The sequence below is a fragment of the Pundamilia nyererei genome, unplaced genomic scaffold (genome assembly GCF_000239375.1).
Source record: "Pundamilia nyererei isolate P.nyererei 1_Seehausen unplaced genomic scaffold, PunNye1.0 scaffold00228, whole genome shotgun sequence".
Taxonomy (NCBI): domain Eukaryota; kingdom Metazoa; phylum Chordata; class Actinopteri; order Cichliformes; family Cichlidae; genus Pundamilia; species Pundamilia nyererei.
Genome location: NW_005187629.1, coordinates 294,108 through 311,176, shown reverse-complemented (window position 1 = coordinate 311,176; position 17,069 = coordinate 294,108). Strand labels below are relative to the sequence as shown.

The 17,069-nt window shown below is 45.9% G+C and overlaps 1 protein-coding gene across 1 annotated transcript in view; it reads left to right on the top strand.

Moving 5' to 3' along the window:
- Positions 1-14,192, top strand: part of jmjd1cb (jumonji domain containing 1Cb) — a 121,183-nt gene extending 106,991 nt beyond the window's left edge. The window contains exons 14-30 of the mRNA XM_013914829.1: positions 7-2,053; positions 3,077-3,278; positions 3,884-4,098; positions 4,182-4,334; positions 4,479-4,568; positions 4,683-4,807; positions 6,300-6,534; positions 6,649-6,866; positions 8,435-8,773; positions 8,871-9,039; positions 9,127-9,217; positions 9,312-9,442; positions 10,124-10,246; positions 10,502-10,641; positions 10,753-10,929; positions 12,177-12,308; positions 12,881-14,192. Of these exons, the coding sequence (XP_013770283.1) occupies positions 7-2,053; positions 3,077-3,278; positions 3,884-4,098; positions 4,182-4,334; positions 4,479-4,568; positions 4,683-4,807; positions 6,300-6,534; positions 6,649-6,866; positions 8,435-8,773; positions 8,871-9,039; positions 9,127-9,217; positions 9,312-9,442; positions 10,124-10,246; positions 10,502-10,641; positions 10,753-10,929; positions 12,177-12,308; positions 12,881-12,973 (4,680 nt within the window). The 3' untranslated portion in view covers positions 12,974-14,192. The remainder of the gene's footprint in view (positions 1-6; positions 2,054-3,076; positions 3,279-3,883; positions 4,099-4,181; positions 4,335-4,478; positions 4,569-4,682; positions 4,808-6,299; positions 6,535-6,648; positions 6,867-8,434; positions 8,774-8,870; positions 9,040-9,126; positions 9,218-9,311; positions 9,443-10,123; positions 10,247-10,501; positions 10,642-10,752; positions 10,930-12,176; positions 12,309-12,880) is intronic.
- Positions 14,193-17,069: the final 2,877 nt, after the last annotated feature.

The window sequence follows — 17,069 nt, the reverse complement described above, 5'->3', positions numbered from 1 at the left end:
GTGCAGAGCCCAGGAGCTCTGTCGATGAGCATCTACCACACCAGCTCCAAAAACTCCCTCTCCAAGCCCCCTCCTCTCATCAAGCACCAGCCGGAGGGAGGAGAAGGTTTAGCGGGGAAAATCACGGAGCAGCTCAGTCAGCAGGTGACCCTCGTTCAGCCGCAGCATCAGCTCCACGCAGGCGTAGACAGGATAGACCGTCGCAGCCCTGCTATTTCTCCTCCTTCCTCCACGTTGTCCTCTTCATCTTCAGCCTCTAACCAACACCATCACCATCATCACCTGCAGCAGCAGCAACAGCTCAGGGCAATGCCATCTCTCCACCGAGCACCTGTCTTCCATCCACCCACACAGCACGCGCTGGAACGCAAAGAGGCTGCAGAGAGGGAAAGAGCCGCGCACGGTGGACGCCTCTCTCCTCCAACCCTCACTCCCATTCAGCCAGTAACTGGTAGCAAAACATCAGCAGAGCAGCAGAAGCCCCCCACGTTGCTGCCAGAGCTCAGGGACATCAAAGGTCACGGGACTGCTGCTGCCATCACCTTTGTGGCCTCTGCCACCCCCGGAGAGATGGCGGCTCCATCCGCAGATGGGTGCAAAGGTAGAGACTTGATCGAGGAACGAGGAGGGGTGTGCTCTGGAGATAAGGGGTTCTCTAAAAATAAGCCCCAGTCGGCAATGGCATCGGTCATTGTGCGATCGTCTATAAAGTACGACAGTCCCGTTGGTGCTAAGAAATCTGGTGCTCTTATCCACAAAGAGCTCCCCCAGGGGAGGTTCTACACATCGAAGTTTCAGGACGAATGTCCACGAGAACCTGCAGCAGGTAGGGTCATCCAGCCTAACTTGAACCTGGAGGGTTATAAAAAGACTCCTGTGCCAGGTGTGTCAGGACCTGTGGGAGCCGGTGCTACAAACTCTGTGTGCAGGACTGCCATTTTAGTCTCCTCAGCTTTTGGCTCTCAGAGTAAAACCAGGAGCGCTACTCCTGAGCCAGTTTACTCGGCTCGATGTGACTTTGCAGCGCTCAAACCTGGCACTGGGGGTCGGGTGCTCTGCCATATAAGACCAGAGACGGAAAAGGAGCTCCAGGAGGGCTTTGGCTCACACGCATCTCCAGGCGTCTCTCTGAATCCTGCGAGTGTAGCAGGAGCACCCCGCCCCAGCCCAAGCCTTACCCCAACACCTAGCTCAATCTCTGGCTCGAGTCAGCCTTACGCCTCTTCGTTTATCCACCTCAAGAAGCACAAAGCTGCTTTAGCTGCGGCACAGTCCAGAAGCAACCTTTCTACTCCTCCCTCGTCAGTCACAGCTGAAAATTCTTCCTTAACTGTGGATTCCACTGAGAAAACCCCCATTTCCAGCTCCCCGCCTCCACCTGCTACTAGTCAGGCCTCCTCGGTCTCGTTTGACAGCAGCAGCAATAGCTCAGCGAGCAGGAGTACCACACCAGGCAAGTCAAGTCCCCTGCTTAATGGCCAGTCCCTGGGATCAGCCTTACCGAGCTCTGCGCAGCCCAACAACTACCACAAGCTGAAGAAAGCCTGGTTAACCCGGCACTCCGAGGAGGACAGGAACACCGCTACCACTACAAGCTCCAGTATGAAAGTGGAGAAAAGTCCGAGCACCACTACCACAAGCAACACAGCAGCCATGTCAGAAATGATCAAGCCCTGTACCGTCAATCTCAGCGCCTCCACCTCCAACGAGGTCGAGATGAGCAAAGACATTGGAAGCAAAGGTGACAGAGACAGACAGCCTGAGGACAAGTTGGCCGGAGCTCCAGGAGGCGGGGAGGAGAGAAAAGTGGGGTCAAGGAGGGTGAACAAACGCACATACGAGTCTGGTTCGGAGAGCGGGGCAGATGATTCTGACACCAGCGAGAGCAAGATGGAGGGCCGAGCCAAGCGTCAGCCTAAACCGACCTACAAGAAGAAGCAGAACGACATGGCCAAGAAGAAAGGAGACAACGACAGAGAGGAAGACGACGTGAAGCCCAACGGCATCTTCAGATCGGCCCGAGAGAAGACTAAACTCAAACTGGCCAGCAGCAGTAAGTCCTCGCTCGTGTCTCGCTGTAGGTTTGTGTCACTGCTGTTAGGGAGCATGCAACAGTGTTTTTGTCACAGCAGTGCAGCTGGGAGCTGTGGGGGTAACATTTACACCATGAATCAGTGTTAGCCAGAGTCTCTCACGTGTTCTCGGGAAGCTCGAAGGAACAAAACTGTGTAACAGATCAATATGAATTAGAATGAATGAATGTGAGACCCATCGTCACTGCATTCATCCTCCTCCTGAACATAACACGGGCTATATTTGCAAAATGAGCAGCTGCGATCATAAACTCAGGGAGTAGTTTCGCCGTGCTCATACTCACGCACACTCTAAAGAGTCTGACTATTCTTTCTGAGCACAGCTTTAGTATTTCTGCAGAAGCATCATCGTGCATGTTATACAGAGTCCAGGTGAAGGGGTTGTTTGATGTAACAATTACATTTATAAATGAGTATAGGCGTCTGACACAGCCTGCAGCTCAGCCTGGCAGGTGCAGTAAGGTTTCCTTCATTATGAGCTTCTGCTTCTTTTCTGTTATTATTCTTTTGTAAGTGTATTTAAACTTGTCTTTCGTGGCACTGCAGGGACTGCTCTTAATTCTGTTGTTACAGTGACAGTGAAGCTATTCTGATACACAGGAATGACAGTTATGACCTCCCAGCTTTAGCTTCATTATCACATAAAAGGTTGTTTGTGTAGATGCTAAACAGCATGTGTGGCATGAAGCTGACTGCTGGTCTCATATGTTCTATCAGAGGATATAATATTCATTCTTTCTGAAGGGAAACTGCTTGGATGCTTTTCTTAATCAAATGTTATTTATTGAAGTCACACTACTCAGAGTGATTTCTGTAACTTCAGATGAGAGGAAATGTGGCAAAGACGTGAGCGCGTCTCCATCTACACCCTGCTTATAAAGAAAATCTCCTCTTTTATCTGATGTATTTTCTGTGTTTCTCTATGTTAATATTTAAAAATGAAGCGTAGTCACAGTTAATGATTATGATGTTATGCATGTTAGATGGGATCCCTCGCTCTGTGCTCAAGGACTGGAGGAAAGTGAAGAAGCTGAAGCAGACGGGAGAGTCCTTCCTGCAGGATGATTCATGTTCAGAAATTGGCCCCAACCTGCAGAAGTGTAGGGAGTGCAGGGTGGTCCGCAGCAAGAAAGGGGAGGAGCCCGCTCACTCCCCCGTCTTCTGTCGTTTCTACTATTTCAGACGGTAAAGCACTCACTCTATGAACTCTCTCTTTATCTGTGCACTGGCGTCTTCGTAGAGTGCCACACCTGCTGAGATTTACCTGAAATGATCCGTCCAGGTCATAATGATGTTGTTGTTTCCTCTGTGGTAATAAAGTCTTTGTTTGAAGCAGGCTGCCTGGGTGTTAGACAGTTTCACCCTGGCTAACACGAGTCAGACTATTGAACTTTGTGTGTAACAAGTTAACAGTTGTTTGTGACATCAGGCCTCTTTCGTGCTTCTGTTTGAGAGTAAAAGCTGCTTTAGTGCGTGTGTCTGTTTCTGGAGTCTGGCACTTTAATGCTGGATTCAGAGTAACGTCATGTTTAAAACTACATGCGCTTTAAAAACATGTCACACTTTTAGTTTTTTCTCAGCTATTTGATTAAGACTGTAAGGACAGAAAATAAGCAACATTTGTTTTTTTGCCACCAAAAACACGTCCGAAACCAAAATGCAGTCACGCACAACCTTGTTTGAACATTTTTATAGTAGATGCGCTTCTTTCATCAGCTTCCTCTTTGGACAGCCAGCCTACACGTGTGCACCACCTTACTGAGAGAGCCTTCATGTTTCTTCTCATCTAGGCTTTCCTACAGCAAGAATGGCGTCATCCGGATGGATGGCTTCTCCACTCCAGACCAGTTTGACGATGAGGCCCTCAGCCTGTGGGTCCCGGGGCCGATGGAGCAGAGCCACCTGGACCAAAGCACAGCCAAGTACATCCTGAGCTTCATAGGAGACAAGTTCTGTCAGATGGTAGCAACAGAGAACACTGCATCCAGCTGGATTAAGAAGGATGGTAAGTTTTCTCAAAAATAGTGTCAGAGTTTAGATGAACACGTCTTAGCGTGTTTTCCTCTGAACCTTTATCGTGTGTTTCAGCCAAGCTGGCGTGGAAGCGAGCAGTGAGAGGGGTGAGGGAGATGTGTGACGCATGTGAAGCCACACTTTTCAACATCCACTGGGTCTGTCAGAAATGTGGCTTTGTCGTCTGCCTAGACTGCTACAAGGCCAAGGAGAGAAAGAGCTCCAAAGGTCAGTGTGGCTATTTGGACAGTTCACCAAAAGTCAGAAGCGGTTGAACCGGAGTCTTTTTCAGCAACATGCGCGTGTATGTAACCTTTCTCTCCACTGTGTCTGAGTGTGTTCACTGCGGGACTTTTTTCTCTCTATGATCAGATAAAGAGCTGTATGGATGGCTAAAGTGTGTTAAAGGCCAAGCCCACGACCACAAACACCTCATGCCCACCCAGATCATCCCTGGCTCAGGTACAGTCCATCCCAGCTCTTTGTGTTGCTATTTCCCTGAACAACAGTTTCATGACTGAATGATACTTTGCAGCACAATTATTTAATATTGTGTGTTTGATTTTGATGTTTCAGTGCTGACAGACTTGGTGACGTCCATGCACGCCCTGAGAGAAAAACACAACATAAGCTCTCACTGTCCCTGTGCCAGCAAACAGAACCTTCTCACCAAACTGCCTGCCACCAACGGAGTCTCACAGGTACCACACCCTCTTCCAGTCAGTGACATCCTGACTCACTGTCAAGACTTTCTGAAGAGGTGGTGAATTTAAAATGTGCAGAGTTCAGGTCAGAAAAACCTGTTAGCTGTGCTTTTGTGGCAGGTCGCTCACTGCTGAAAAGCAGCATAGTGCGATGCTGCCTGTGACTGTTAGTGGTGGTAATGTAGAGTGAGATGGGTGCGTGGCCCAACACGCTGAGAGTTAGCTGAAATGAACCTGACATGTATGTTGTTCAGTATCACAGGACCCCGGGCTTTGTAGTCACATTTCGATATAGAGATAAAGGCCTGTGTGTTTGCTCAGCAGTGCGTACACACTGCAGATCTACTTCCTCTGACATTGGATTTGTGTTACATTGAAAACGCTTGTGCTCTGCCTCTGACTCATTTCATTAATTTCCATGATACAGAGCAGAACATGTAATACCTCAGGATGGTGCAGGAAGTCAGTCTGGCCTTGACTGCAGCACAAAATGATGAATCGCAGATGGTTTATTTATACAACAGCAGGCGCCTCAAGGTGCTTTATACTGTAAGGTCGACCCTACAATAATACATACAGAGAAAAATCCAACAATCATATGACCCCCTATGAGCAGCACTTTGGCGACAGTGGGAAGGAAAAACTCCTTTTTAACAGGAAGAAACCTCTGACAGGACCAGGCTCAGGGAGGGGCGGGGCCATCTGCTGTGATTGGTTGGGGTGAGAGAAGGAAGACGGGATACAGACATGCGCTGGAATGACAGCTCATAAGACAGATATGTTAAGTGGGACCACTGGAACATGAGTGCTGTCACCAGTAAACCACATTTGCAATGCAAAGAAAAGAAAAGAGAAAATGGGATCAAGAGAAAAGAATAGCTTTCACCAGTGGGCAAAACAATAGATGATAGATATCGATCGGGCCATTCACAGCTGTAAGCACTGACCGTCTAACGTCATTGACAACGTTTTCTAAGTGATAGGTAGGGTGGGGGCAGTCTTTTATGACATTGTTATGATGCTACCTTTGTGGCACAGACTAGATCAACATGTGTGGGTCGCTGTGGTCCACTGCTGAGTGAGAGACACAGGCCCTGCAGCTGACACCAGCCACACCGAGTCATGGTTAATAGCTTTTACATACAGAGATGGCATCATCGGTCCAGCAGTTACTGCACTAGAGTTACTCATAGACTGTGGTTTAGTAGTAAGTGAACCGAAAACAGGTGCTATTATCTGGGCTCTTCTATCTAATGACTTTAAGCAGGCTTAACAGTAGTTTTCTAACAGGTTTGTGGTTGAACTAAGAATACAGTAGCTGTGTGTGGTGATCATAGCTATCTATTAACCTGTAACCCAGGGGATATCAATACTGTGGACAGGCATTTTGCTTGGTCACTGTTTAAATGAAGTTTATTCTTCCTCTGACATGAAGGCTTTGTGATTTCATGCAGTTAAGTGAGTTCATCCAACTGTTCCTTCTGTCCAGGTTCTGCAGAATGTTCTGAATCACAGCAACAAGCTGTCCCTGGTGAAAGCTGAGCCAGGCTCTCTGCAGACCTCTGACCTAGGAGGAGTTAAGTCAGAAACTAACGGAGGAGGTGGTGGAGGAACCAGTCCAGGTAACGACGGTGCAAATGCTCCCATCACCCCGCCAGAGTCCCAGTCGCCTCTGCACTTCCTGGCAGACTTGGCAGAGCGGAAATCCAGGGAGGAAAAGAAAGGTGAGAGGAACAGAAGCCACAAATTATTATTAATAATCCGTCCACACCATTAACTCTTTAAGTTTAAATGTTTCGCTGAATGTGTAGTTTGGCTCCGTCCTCTTTTTGTAACAGAAAACAAAGAGTCGGTGGTGCTGGGTAAATCTGTGAAGGAGGACAAAGAAGGGGACAGCCTGGAAGTCCTGCAGCAGTGCAAAACCCCCTCACTGGGTAACAGTACAGAGCAGGGCTCCACACTCAGAGATCTCCTCACCAGCACAGCAGGGAAGCTGAAGCTGGGCTCCACTGACGCAGGAATAGCCTTTGCACCGGTCTACTCCACTGCTTCACAGGTACACAGAGTCTGCTGTGTTCAGTGTTTAAATATGATTCATACAGGTATAGCCACTTAAAATGGCCTAAGCAGCAGATATGGCGATGTCTTGTGTAGCCACCAGGGGGAGCTGTGTGGAGCCACATGCATTTATGTAGCTTTTAAAGTGTACAGGCATTCTGTAATTATACCAGAATCATAACATTGAGCCTAAATACTGATACAGACATCTGTGTGTAGCAGATCAAATACAGAATGTGCAAACTGAACAAGCAGGATAGGAGACAGGAAGTGATGCGTGCACTCTGATTATTGGTGACTTCTGATAATGAAAGCATAAAGTGATTATTTAACTGCACTGCTAATGTTCTTGCATAAAATGCAGAAACTAAATGTGAATCATTCATTTCTGGATCCTGAATGCAGCAAGTTTTTTTCTGCACATCTCTGATAAATCGCTGCAATAATTTTAAGGCCAATATTTTTCAGGGACAGATAAGAGCCCAGACTATCATTAGGTCAGTGACAAATATGCTCTCCATGCCTGGCGGTGGTTCTGAACACTCGTACACAGCCCTCTTTGCAGGAAGTATTTACAGAACACTGTTATAAAAATCATTTTCCCAAACTTTATGACATTTTTAAAATTAGGCCTGTGTAGATCCTCAGTCATCCAGGTCATGGTAGTCTGAGGAGCTTGGAGCAAAAAGTGACTGGACTGGAAGTTTCTTGGAGACGTCTCAGCCGAGAAGCTTCTTTAGTTCTAATCGGTTCTCTGACAGCGGTTTCACCCCAGACCTCTGCTGATAGTGACCCATGACTTTCACGTCGTGGTTCATTGGATGAGCCACATGATCAACAGTGGGTCAGCCACCCTCTGAAGAGAGGGCTCCCACTAGGACCTAAATACCCGGGAACTCTCCACCATTTGGTCTTAGAACTGAAGAAGCTTTCTGGATCAGAGATGAGACGCCTTCAAGAAACTTAAAGAAGTCAGTTCTCTTTTCTTTTCAAGCTCCTTCTTTCAGGAACTGAATCAGAGAAAGACCAACCTTCAAACTCTCTTATAGAAAGTTACAGTGACAGTCTCCCCTCGCTTAGTCACAATATAGACAAATGATGGGTGGCTCAAGACTTTTGCACAGTTTAAAGAAATTTAAAGGATACATTAAGTTGTAACCCAACAGAACATGCAGGACATGCTCACAATTCAAACAGGAGTCTGAACAAGTAACAAAGCAGCAAACAGTAGGATAACTGACCACCTCCACTTCTGTTTTTGGATGTAAGAGGATGTTTGTGTGCAATCATTAATTTTTTTTATTTATTTAAGCTGCATCTATTCTTTTAGATTTTTGCTCCAAGGAGCCAGACTTTTGTGTAATTGTCTAAAGCGGCCTCGAGCCATAGTTCTCCCGTCTTTCTGAAACTCTTTAAAGTTTATCTTTGGACATGGGCTGCTTTTTCAGTCCAGTCCTACCCGACCACTTCCCATGTCCCAGCATAATGTAAAGAAAGGAAAAAGAAACAGAAGCCACAGGTTTTTATTTCCTGTAATATGTGTGATCCTCTTTCCTTTTTCTGTAGACTGGGAAGGGTGGGCGGAGCATGCCCAATATCCTCGATGACATCATTGCTTCGGTTGTAGAGAATAAAATCCCCGCCAGCCGCCAGAACATCAGCACTAAGTTGTCAGCGAAGCAAGAGCCCATCACCCTAAGTATCAACAATAACGCCCCAGCTGAGGAAGCCAAAGCAGAGAAGAAGAAGTCAGCACCTGTTACTGCAGCAGAAGCGGAGGACTCGAGCAGTCAGCATCCAGACATCCCTCACTGCTGGCTGAACAACAGACGGCTACTGTGGCTCCGAGATCACCGCAACCAGAACAACTGGAAGCTCTTCAGAGAGTGTTGGAAGCTCGGACAGGTGCACATCCGTGTACAGCAAGTCGGTTTAGCAGTGCTCCACTAAGCTTCATCACCCTGGTGTTGAGATGCATTGTGTGTCTTGTGTGTTTGTGTAGCCTGTGCTGGTGTCTGGGATCCATAAGCGACTGAATGCCAGTCTGTGGAAGGCCGACTCCTTCAACCAGGAGTTTGCAGACCATCAGGGAGACCTCCTGAACTGCAAAGACCAGGTGCTGTCCAACTCTGGGATCAAGGAGTTCTGGGATGGATTTGAAGACATCACCAGTAAGTTCATCTGCATTTAGTCTTGTGAGCATTACTATGGTAAACCATCAGTGACCGAGTCTGACTGGATCCTTTGCAACTGTTCAGAGCGACCAAAGTCCAAAGATGGCGAGCCCATGGTTTACCGACTGATGGACTGGCCATCTGGAGAAGAGTTTATGGCCCTCATGCCTTCAAGGTACACAGCAGACTGCTTTTAAAAACAGGTCTGAAGGTACGTAAATGACTCAGTAGTGACGACGAAGCCGTCTAAATACAAGTATTCATTGCAGATATGATGACTTGATGAAGAACCTGCCTCTGCCAGAGTACTCTGATCCAGAAGGGAACCTCAACCTGGCTTCTCACCTGCCTTCATTCTTTGTCAGGCCAGATCTGGGGCCAAGACTCTGTTGTGCCTATGGTAAGAGGAGCCATCAGTTTACATCTAGCAGTGCCAGATTCTGCTCATCAGAATCAACTTTCTGGGGCTCATCGTGACATTGATTTCTTTGTTCCTACAAAGAAACTTGAAAATGATGCTGAGTGTGTCAAGGTTGCCTCCACGTTCCCAGTTGGAGTCGAGGTTTCCCAGAAAACCATTTTCTTTGAGAAGAAAGCCCTCCCACCAACACTAGCTGTTATTTTGAGTTTCAGTCCCCAGGACATAAAAACTACACATTTAAAGGTCTTAAATCGCATCTTATTTACCAGCTCATTACTTTTTTGGCATAGGAGCAGGATGACCACATATATAATGGGGGCGATCGTGGCTCAAGAGTTGGGAGTTCGCCTTGTAATTGGAAGGTTGCTGGTTCGAGCCCCGACTCAGACAGTCCTGGTCGTTGTGTCCTTGGGCAAGACGCTTCACCTACCGCCTACTGGTGTTGGCCAGAAGGGCCGATGGCGCGATATGGCAGCCTGGCTTCTGTCAGTGCGCCCCAGGGCAGCTGTGGCTACAACCCTAGCTGCCTCCACCAGTGTGTGAATGGGTGGATGACTGGGTGTGTAAAGCGCTTTGGGGTCCCTGGGGGGGACTAGTAAAACTATGTGTATAAAGTTCCACACATGCATTATTTTAAGTGCTCTTATGGTGTCACTGTAGGTGTAGCTGCATCTCAGGACCAGGACTTTGGGACTGCAAAACTCCACGTGGAAGTGTCCGATGTGGTCTCTGTTCTGGTCTATGTTGGAATAGCCAAAGGCAATGGAGTCCTGTCCAAAACTGGTAAGGCTGGTGAAACGTGTGAGGGCTAACAGGAGCTGTTAGCATTACCTGAATCGCTGGCTGAGAGAAACTTTGTCAAAGAGTCAAAATGGAGAAAACTAAACATGAGTTAATCTGTGGTTTGTTTACTGTATTATGTCATAAACTAAACGACTGTTAGTTTAGATTTTGAGAGCTGAATGACATAGATACAGTTTGACAAAGGTCGTTGTTAAAAAATGATAATACGTGAACGACGAGTTTGTTTCTCTGAAGGAGTGTTGAAGCGTCTGGAAGAGGAGGATCTAGATGAGGGGGTTCGAAAGAGATTAAAAGACTCGAGTGAAACACCAGGGGCGCTGTGGCACATCTACCTCAACAGAGACATGGACAAAGTCCGAGACTTCCTGCACAAGGTCGGCACTCGCAGAAACACACTCAAAACGTGATTGTGTGAATTTAGTGAATTTCAGCGTAGTGCTGACCTAGAAAACCCTTTTCCTCCCCTTCAACAACAACCACCTCAGCTCTCTAAGGAGCAGGGTTTGGACGTGTCGCTGGACCAGGACTCCATCAGAAAGCACGCATGGTACCTGAGCAGGAAGCAGCGTCAGCGGCTGCTGGATGAGCATGGCGTCCAGGGCTGGACAGTCGTTCAATTCCTGGGAGACTCTGTCCTTATACCTGCAGGGGCCATGCATCAGGTGTTTACCACACACACACACACTGATCACTAACTGATAAGGACAACACGTCCAACTCTACCAAATGTAATGCAGCAGAAATGAAACCAGTCTAATAGTCGGCGGCCTCTTTGTGAAGCGCACAATTAAAATAGAGGAAGTGATGGTGTTTGATGTTTCATAGTTTAAACTGAATGCAGCGTAGTTGACATTATTCGTATTATTCTTATTGCACAGTGGAGCTTTCACACAGTTTCACAGTTTGGGTGATGGTGTGATTGTACGTAATATTGTGGCAGCAGATGGTTTACACAAACTAGTCATTTTGAGTGTGCCTGAGCTGCTGCTGGGTCAGGTTTCAAAGACGTCAGGCTCTGCGTGCGTGGCGTTTCAAACAGCTGTGAGGACTGGTTACTATAGTAACTAACTAACTAGAAACGCACACTCAGACACACAGCCGCCAAACAAGATTCCAGTTTTGAAACAACTGCTTCCCTAGAGAAAACTCTGGAAACGTCACCGTGAGTGAAATATCCCGTTGTTACATTATCATATCTGTAGTGTTTATCATGGTGGTAACAGTGTAAAGACACATGGTTGCCTGTGGGGGAGAGACGGGCAGGAGGCTGCGCTTCATCTCTGAGAGATCCATACATGCTGTCTCAAACGTGACTGGGTGAAAGAGGACAATGGAGCTACGCTCTGATGTATATAATATACATGTAGAGCAAAAGGTTTGGGCGGGAAAGAAAGACTTCTGTTTCAAATATTCTCCACGCTGGTTTTAGAGCAGGTCACATGATCATTCCGTGGCAGGAAAAATCGCATTTTTCTTAAAATTTATACTGATGTTGTGAAAAAACCATAAAAGCTATCGAAGCATGGTTTTAGTCAATAACAGTCCAAAGTCTTGTGACCCATGTGATGCTTGAATGATGTTTCTGTGATCAACTCTGGCCGAGCAGTAGGCCTTCAAAGTGGCCTGCGTTTGTGCCTTTTTCAGATGTGTTCCCATTGAAATGAATGGGAACAATTAAAAATCTATTTGTTTTGGGGAATTTTGCAAAAACCACGAATTGCCACCAAAATCCCCGGCACACCGTACCCAATCGAGCCGCTTGAAACGATATATGGAAGCGTTGTCTCAAAGCTACGACGCGTTTCGCTGCAAAGGTTTAGGCAGAAGAAGAAAAATAGAAGAAGAATAGGCACACTCAGTTATCAATGTGTTTGGCTTATTTTTACTTGATATTCTGTGATTGTTGCAGGTCCAAAACCTCCACAGCTGTGTTCAAGTCATCAATGACTTTGTGTCTCCTGAGCACGTGGCTAACTCCTTCCACCTGACCCAGGAGCTACGACCCAACAACGAGGAGGTCAACTATGAAGACAAACTACAGGTAATACAATCAGCGTCAGCAGAACACCGAGCACAGCAGTCTCGTTGTGGTTAAAGCTCTGTGGCTGAGTTACACTCCGTCTCCGTATCGTCTGCATTCTGCTGCGTTTGTGTTTGAAAACCAAAGCGAAGTCTGTCAGAGGGGCAGTCATCATCAGAGGGATTTATTGTGTCGACATGAAAATGCTCCACAGTGGGAGGTCAAGTTCAGTGACTCTTGGTGAAGCCTAGCAGCTAGCAGTTCTACATGAGTCAGTCAGAGCAGCCATACCTTCACTGCTGCTGCACGCTTGTTATGAAATATCCACACAGGGGAAAAACATTTTGGGGGGGCAGACTGTGAACACAGCTTTTAATGCTGCTTGGTTATATGGCAACCTATGGGAATGGACTTGTTTGTGGAGCCTCAGAGGAACGGCAGCTTCTCAGGTCCAAAGGTTGCTGCTTGGCAGTACTGGGTGTGTGTCTGCGATTTGACAGGCTGCTTGACGTTTGAGATTTGAACATAATTCTTGTAAAAGAAATGGACGAGGTCCAGCACTTACACCGTGTCGCCTTGCTGTTTCCCTGCAGGTGAAGAACATCCTGTATCATTGTGTGAAGGAGGCAGCGAGTTCCCTTAGAAAGAGCGGCTCTGAGAAAGACGACGAGGAACACAACTCATGATGCCCTCTCAGCCTCGTTCATGCCTTCCACAGATGGCTGCGACTCCCATCAGCACCTCGCCCTTTCCACACCCTCCTCCTTCTGCCATGGAGGGCTGTGTCACGTGACCACAATAAAAGGCTGGCTCAAAGCTGGTCATGTGATCCAGAGGACCTCACAGTGTGACCCACATTCATGTCACACATCGAGTGGCCAGTGAGAGGCACTGCCGCCCTTGTCATCACCCCAAACCTTTAGTGCCAAGAGGAGACAAATTGAAGAGCAGCTGGGCTGAGAGGGCTGAAAGCCCCACAGGCTCCAAACACAAAGCGAACGCTGGCTGGGAGCCTCACTAGAGCCAGTGTGATGGAGTGAATCAGCACTACAAACCTCCAAACGCGTCTGCATCCAGCTGAAATGCAGTTTCCACGGAGGCTCAGACTGTCGTAGCAGCACTGGTGGAGCCGCGCTCACTGCTTTGGATGATAAAGGCCAGGAACTCTAACCTATGGCAGCAGCTAACACAGCTGATGGCGTCAGCATCACCAGCAGCATTAGGATCAAAACTGGCATCTCTGATGTTTCGAAAGGCAAAAAGACACACGAGGGCGGAAAATGCAAACCAGAAATCTCAGCTGTTTTAGTCAGCAGCCTCTGCTGCTCCCTCGTTTCTCGTTCCTTCGTGTCGTTCTTGTCCTTTTTTCTAGTTTTGTTGTGCTTTTTTTTCAGGATTTCTTTCATCTAACCTTGTTTTATCTCCTCTGTGAAGATGTATTTATTTCATAGCTCTATGAAATGCAGTGTTATTGAAACAAAATGCATTATGTAAATGTGAGTTGTACAGTTTGTTTTCTTTTGCTGTTTTTCAGTTGTAATACGGCTCTACTGTGATGGAGGACACACACACACACACACACCAGCTAATGCCTGTACTTTGGGAAATGTTGACGCTCTACAGTCCTCATGCCATAAATACATTTTCTGAAAATGACCTGCCAAACTATTGTAGACTGTGTAAAGTTGTATTATGTAAAGGAAACAACAAACGAAATGGCTTATACACGTCAGCATTTTATGAAATAAGTATTTGCTGTAAAAATGAGACATTTACAGAAAAGATGTAATTTATTTAAGAAAAGAATTGATTGTCTTGTTTTTGTTAAGATTTACTATGGTGACATTTTGAAGTTAAAACATAAAATAAAGAAAAAATGAACTATAATATGTACATATATACATCCACTGAGGTATTTTTTTAAAACATGGCTTGCTTCAATTTCAAATTTTAACTTGCAAGTGTTACATGCTTTGTACATTGAAGTTCAAAAGGGTTTTACATTTTCCATTAAAATGGATTTATCTAAGATTTGCTTTTGTGTTTTTGATTGAGGGCTGAGGGTGAACGGGAGCTGTTCACAGGGTGCCGTCTCCTTTTCCCGACCTCTGGGTGGGAGAACTGATAAGGACAAACGACGTCACAGCGGTTTCCTTAATGTGACACAGATGTGTTGAAACTACAATGTGCAGAAGATGTGCATCTTAATTCGTTAGTTCATTTTATGCAGGTCATTCAATCCGAGCAGCCTGTGAATATTTCACTGCTATGCAGATGACACCCAGCTCTATCTGTGCATGAAGCCAGATAACACACACCAATTAGTTAAACTGCAGGAATGTCTTAAAGACATAAAGACCTGGATGGCCGCTAACTTTCTGCTTCTTAATTCAGATCAAACTGAGGTTATTGTACTCGGCCCTGAAAAGCTTAGAAATAAGGGCGTAGATTTGGTGTTGGCGTTGGTGGGGACGGATGATTCGACCACCCAACCTGCCCCGTTTCTCTTTTTCCTTTTTGTCTTTGCTTCTTGATAAAAGGAGAAATATACTTGCCTACATATGCTATTCTACCTGCTTTTAAACCATTTAAAATTACAATTCATAGTTTTATGTGAATTATATAATGTTAAGTTACTATTAAACAAATGACTGAGTATTTTAGGCTTTAGTTTATTTCAGCCACATTCCATATAAATCATACAAAAGTAAAAATAGCTTCAAATACAGTCGTGACAATAAAAGAATATGACTTTAAGGACTTAACAACATTACTTCAGTTACACCAACATCTCTGACACATCAGCACTAAGGCAACACTGAGTGACCTGCTGGGTTTGGTCCATAAAACTGCTCGTCTAAGATGACCACAGAGTCAAAGATCTCTCAGCAAAGTTATGCAACATTTTGGGCTCTATGCAAACATCACTGATGACTCATCAGTGATGTTTGCAGGCTGAGTGCATTTTTAAAACAATTTGTGCAAACTGAACTACAAGGTGGATATTTGCAAAATCATGACTATTCATGACATTTTGTCTCAAAGATGAACCCTATGAATACGTCAGTGCCACAAATTATTGTGTCAGCAACATTAGACATATAATTCTAACAGCCTCTGTAAACTAATATCCGGGCTGCTCGAGGCTCCGTTTTCTCTGACAGCTTCAATCAAAATGAGAAACGCTGCTCTGAGACTGAGAGAACCAACAGTGCTGCCTGCTGTGCAGGTAGTTTCCCAAACACGTTCATGGTTACATACAGTTTCAGACTGATGTGGGCCAAAGCCTGGCACAGCCTGGCACGTTATTGTGACACATTTATGAGTGAGCTTGGCTTTAAGTGACTCACAGGTGTCTTTGAAAAACACTTTCTTATATCCAGCTTCTTCCTCTTTGCTGCCGTCCTCCTCCTCTCCTCCTCGCAGCGCAGGTTTGCCGCTGCTGAAACTAAACAGAGCTCCCTGAAAGGCTCAGCCAATCACATTGGCCATATTTGTCACATGACGTAGGACTCCAGTAGAGAAGTAATTTCACTCTTTCTGCACCGCTGGGTGAATGAGACGCTGACAGATCGGTTTTTCTTTCTATCGGGTTTGTTTTTCTTTACTCGAGGAGATCAAATTATTGGTGGGGACATGTCCCTTCCGTCCATGCCAAATCTACGCCCATGAAATATGGTATCTAAGCAGATTCTTACTCTGGATGGCATTACCTTGGCCTCCAGTAACACTGTGAGGAACCTTGGAGTCATTTTTGACCAGGACATGTCCTTCAATGCACATATTAAACAAATATGTAAGACTGCTTTCTTCCATTTGTGCAACATCTCTAAAGTTAGAAATATCCTGTCTCAGAGTGACGCTGAAAAACTAGTTCATGCATTTATGAAAAGCCTTCAGCTGATCCAAAATGCTGCAGCAAGAGTCCTGACAGGGACTAGAAAGAGAGTAACTCACCTCTTTCCCTGCGCCAGCTGAACTTTGACAGTTTATAATAAGTTAACATAATCAAATCACTGTGTTACACAACACTAACGCAAACAACAAGTTCAACTTCTGATGCAGTTGCAGGACGCATGGTGCAGCTAGTAAGACAGAAGCATGAGCATACACCCTGTGCGCATTAGTATACAGTACTTCCATTTCACCAGAAGAGGACGCTACGGGTCAATCCTGAAGTTATTTGGAGGTTACAGCTGGATTTATGGAGGGTAACTGTACTTTTTATTTTATTCTTTACTGTGGAGTGAAACCCACAAAGACACGGAGAATGTGGGAACCACAAACCCTTTGTTGTGAGGTGACACTGCACATGTGGCACACGCTCCACTGAGCACGATGAGAGTCTACAGAACTCTGTGTTCAGTAATTCTAGCAACTACAGAAGAACATTTGATTTCCACAAATCAGAATAAAGGGAATGAAATAAATTCATGAATCTTCACTAAATGAGGCTGAATGTCAGCACTGGGTAAGTAATTACCACAGTGATTACCATCGCAGCTAACTGCCCTGAGAGCGCAGACACGAGGAATCCCACACTCAGGTTCACAGTGGGAGCAGTGTCTTTTAGAGATAGTTATACTCATGCATATTCCTGATTAGGAAGGTGTTAATAAATTACTGCAGGTAAGAGCTTTGTCCTGGGTTACACCTCTGCAGCTCTGATTAACATGTGGGTGCTCAGCCCGAGCCATGATTTCTACTCTGTGACCAGTTTAGTTTGAAAACTGAAGGTCACATTTGTGCTGAAACCAGTAGTGTGTGTGCGTGTGTGCGTGT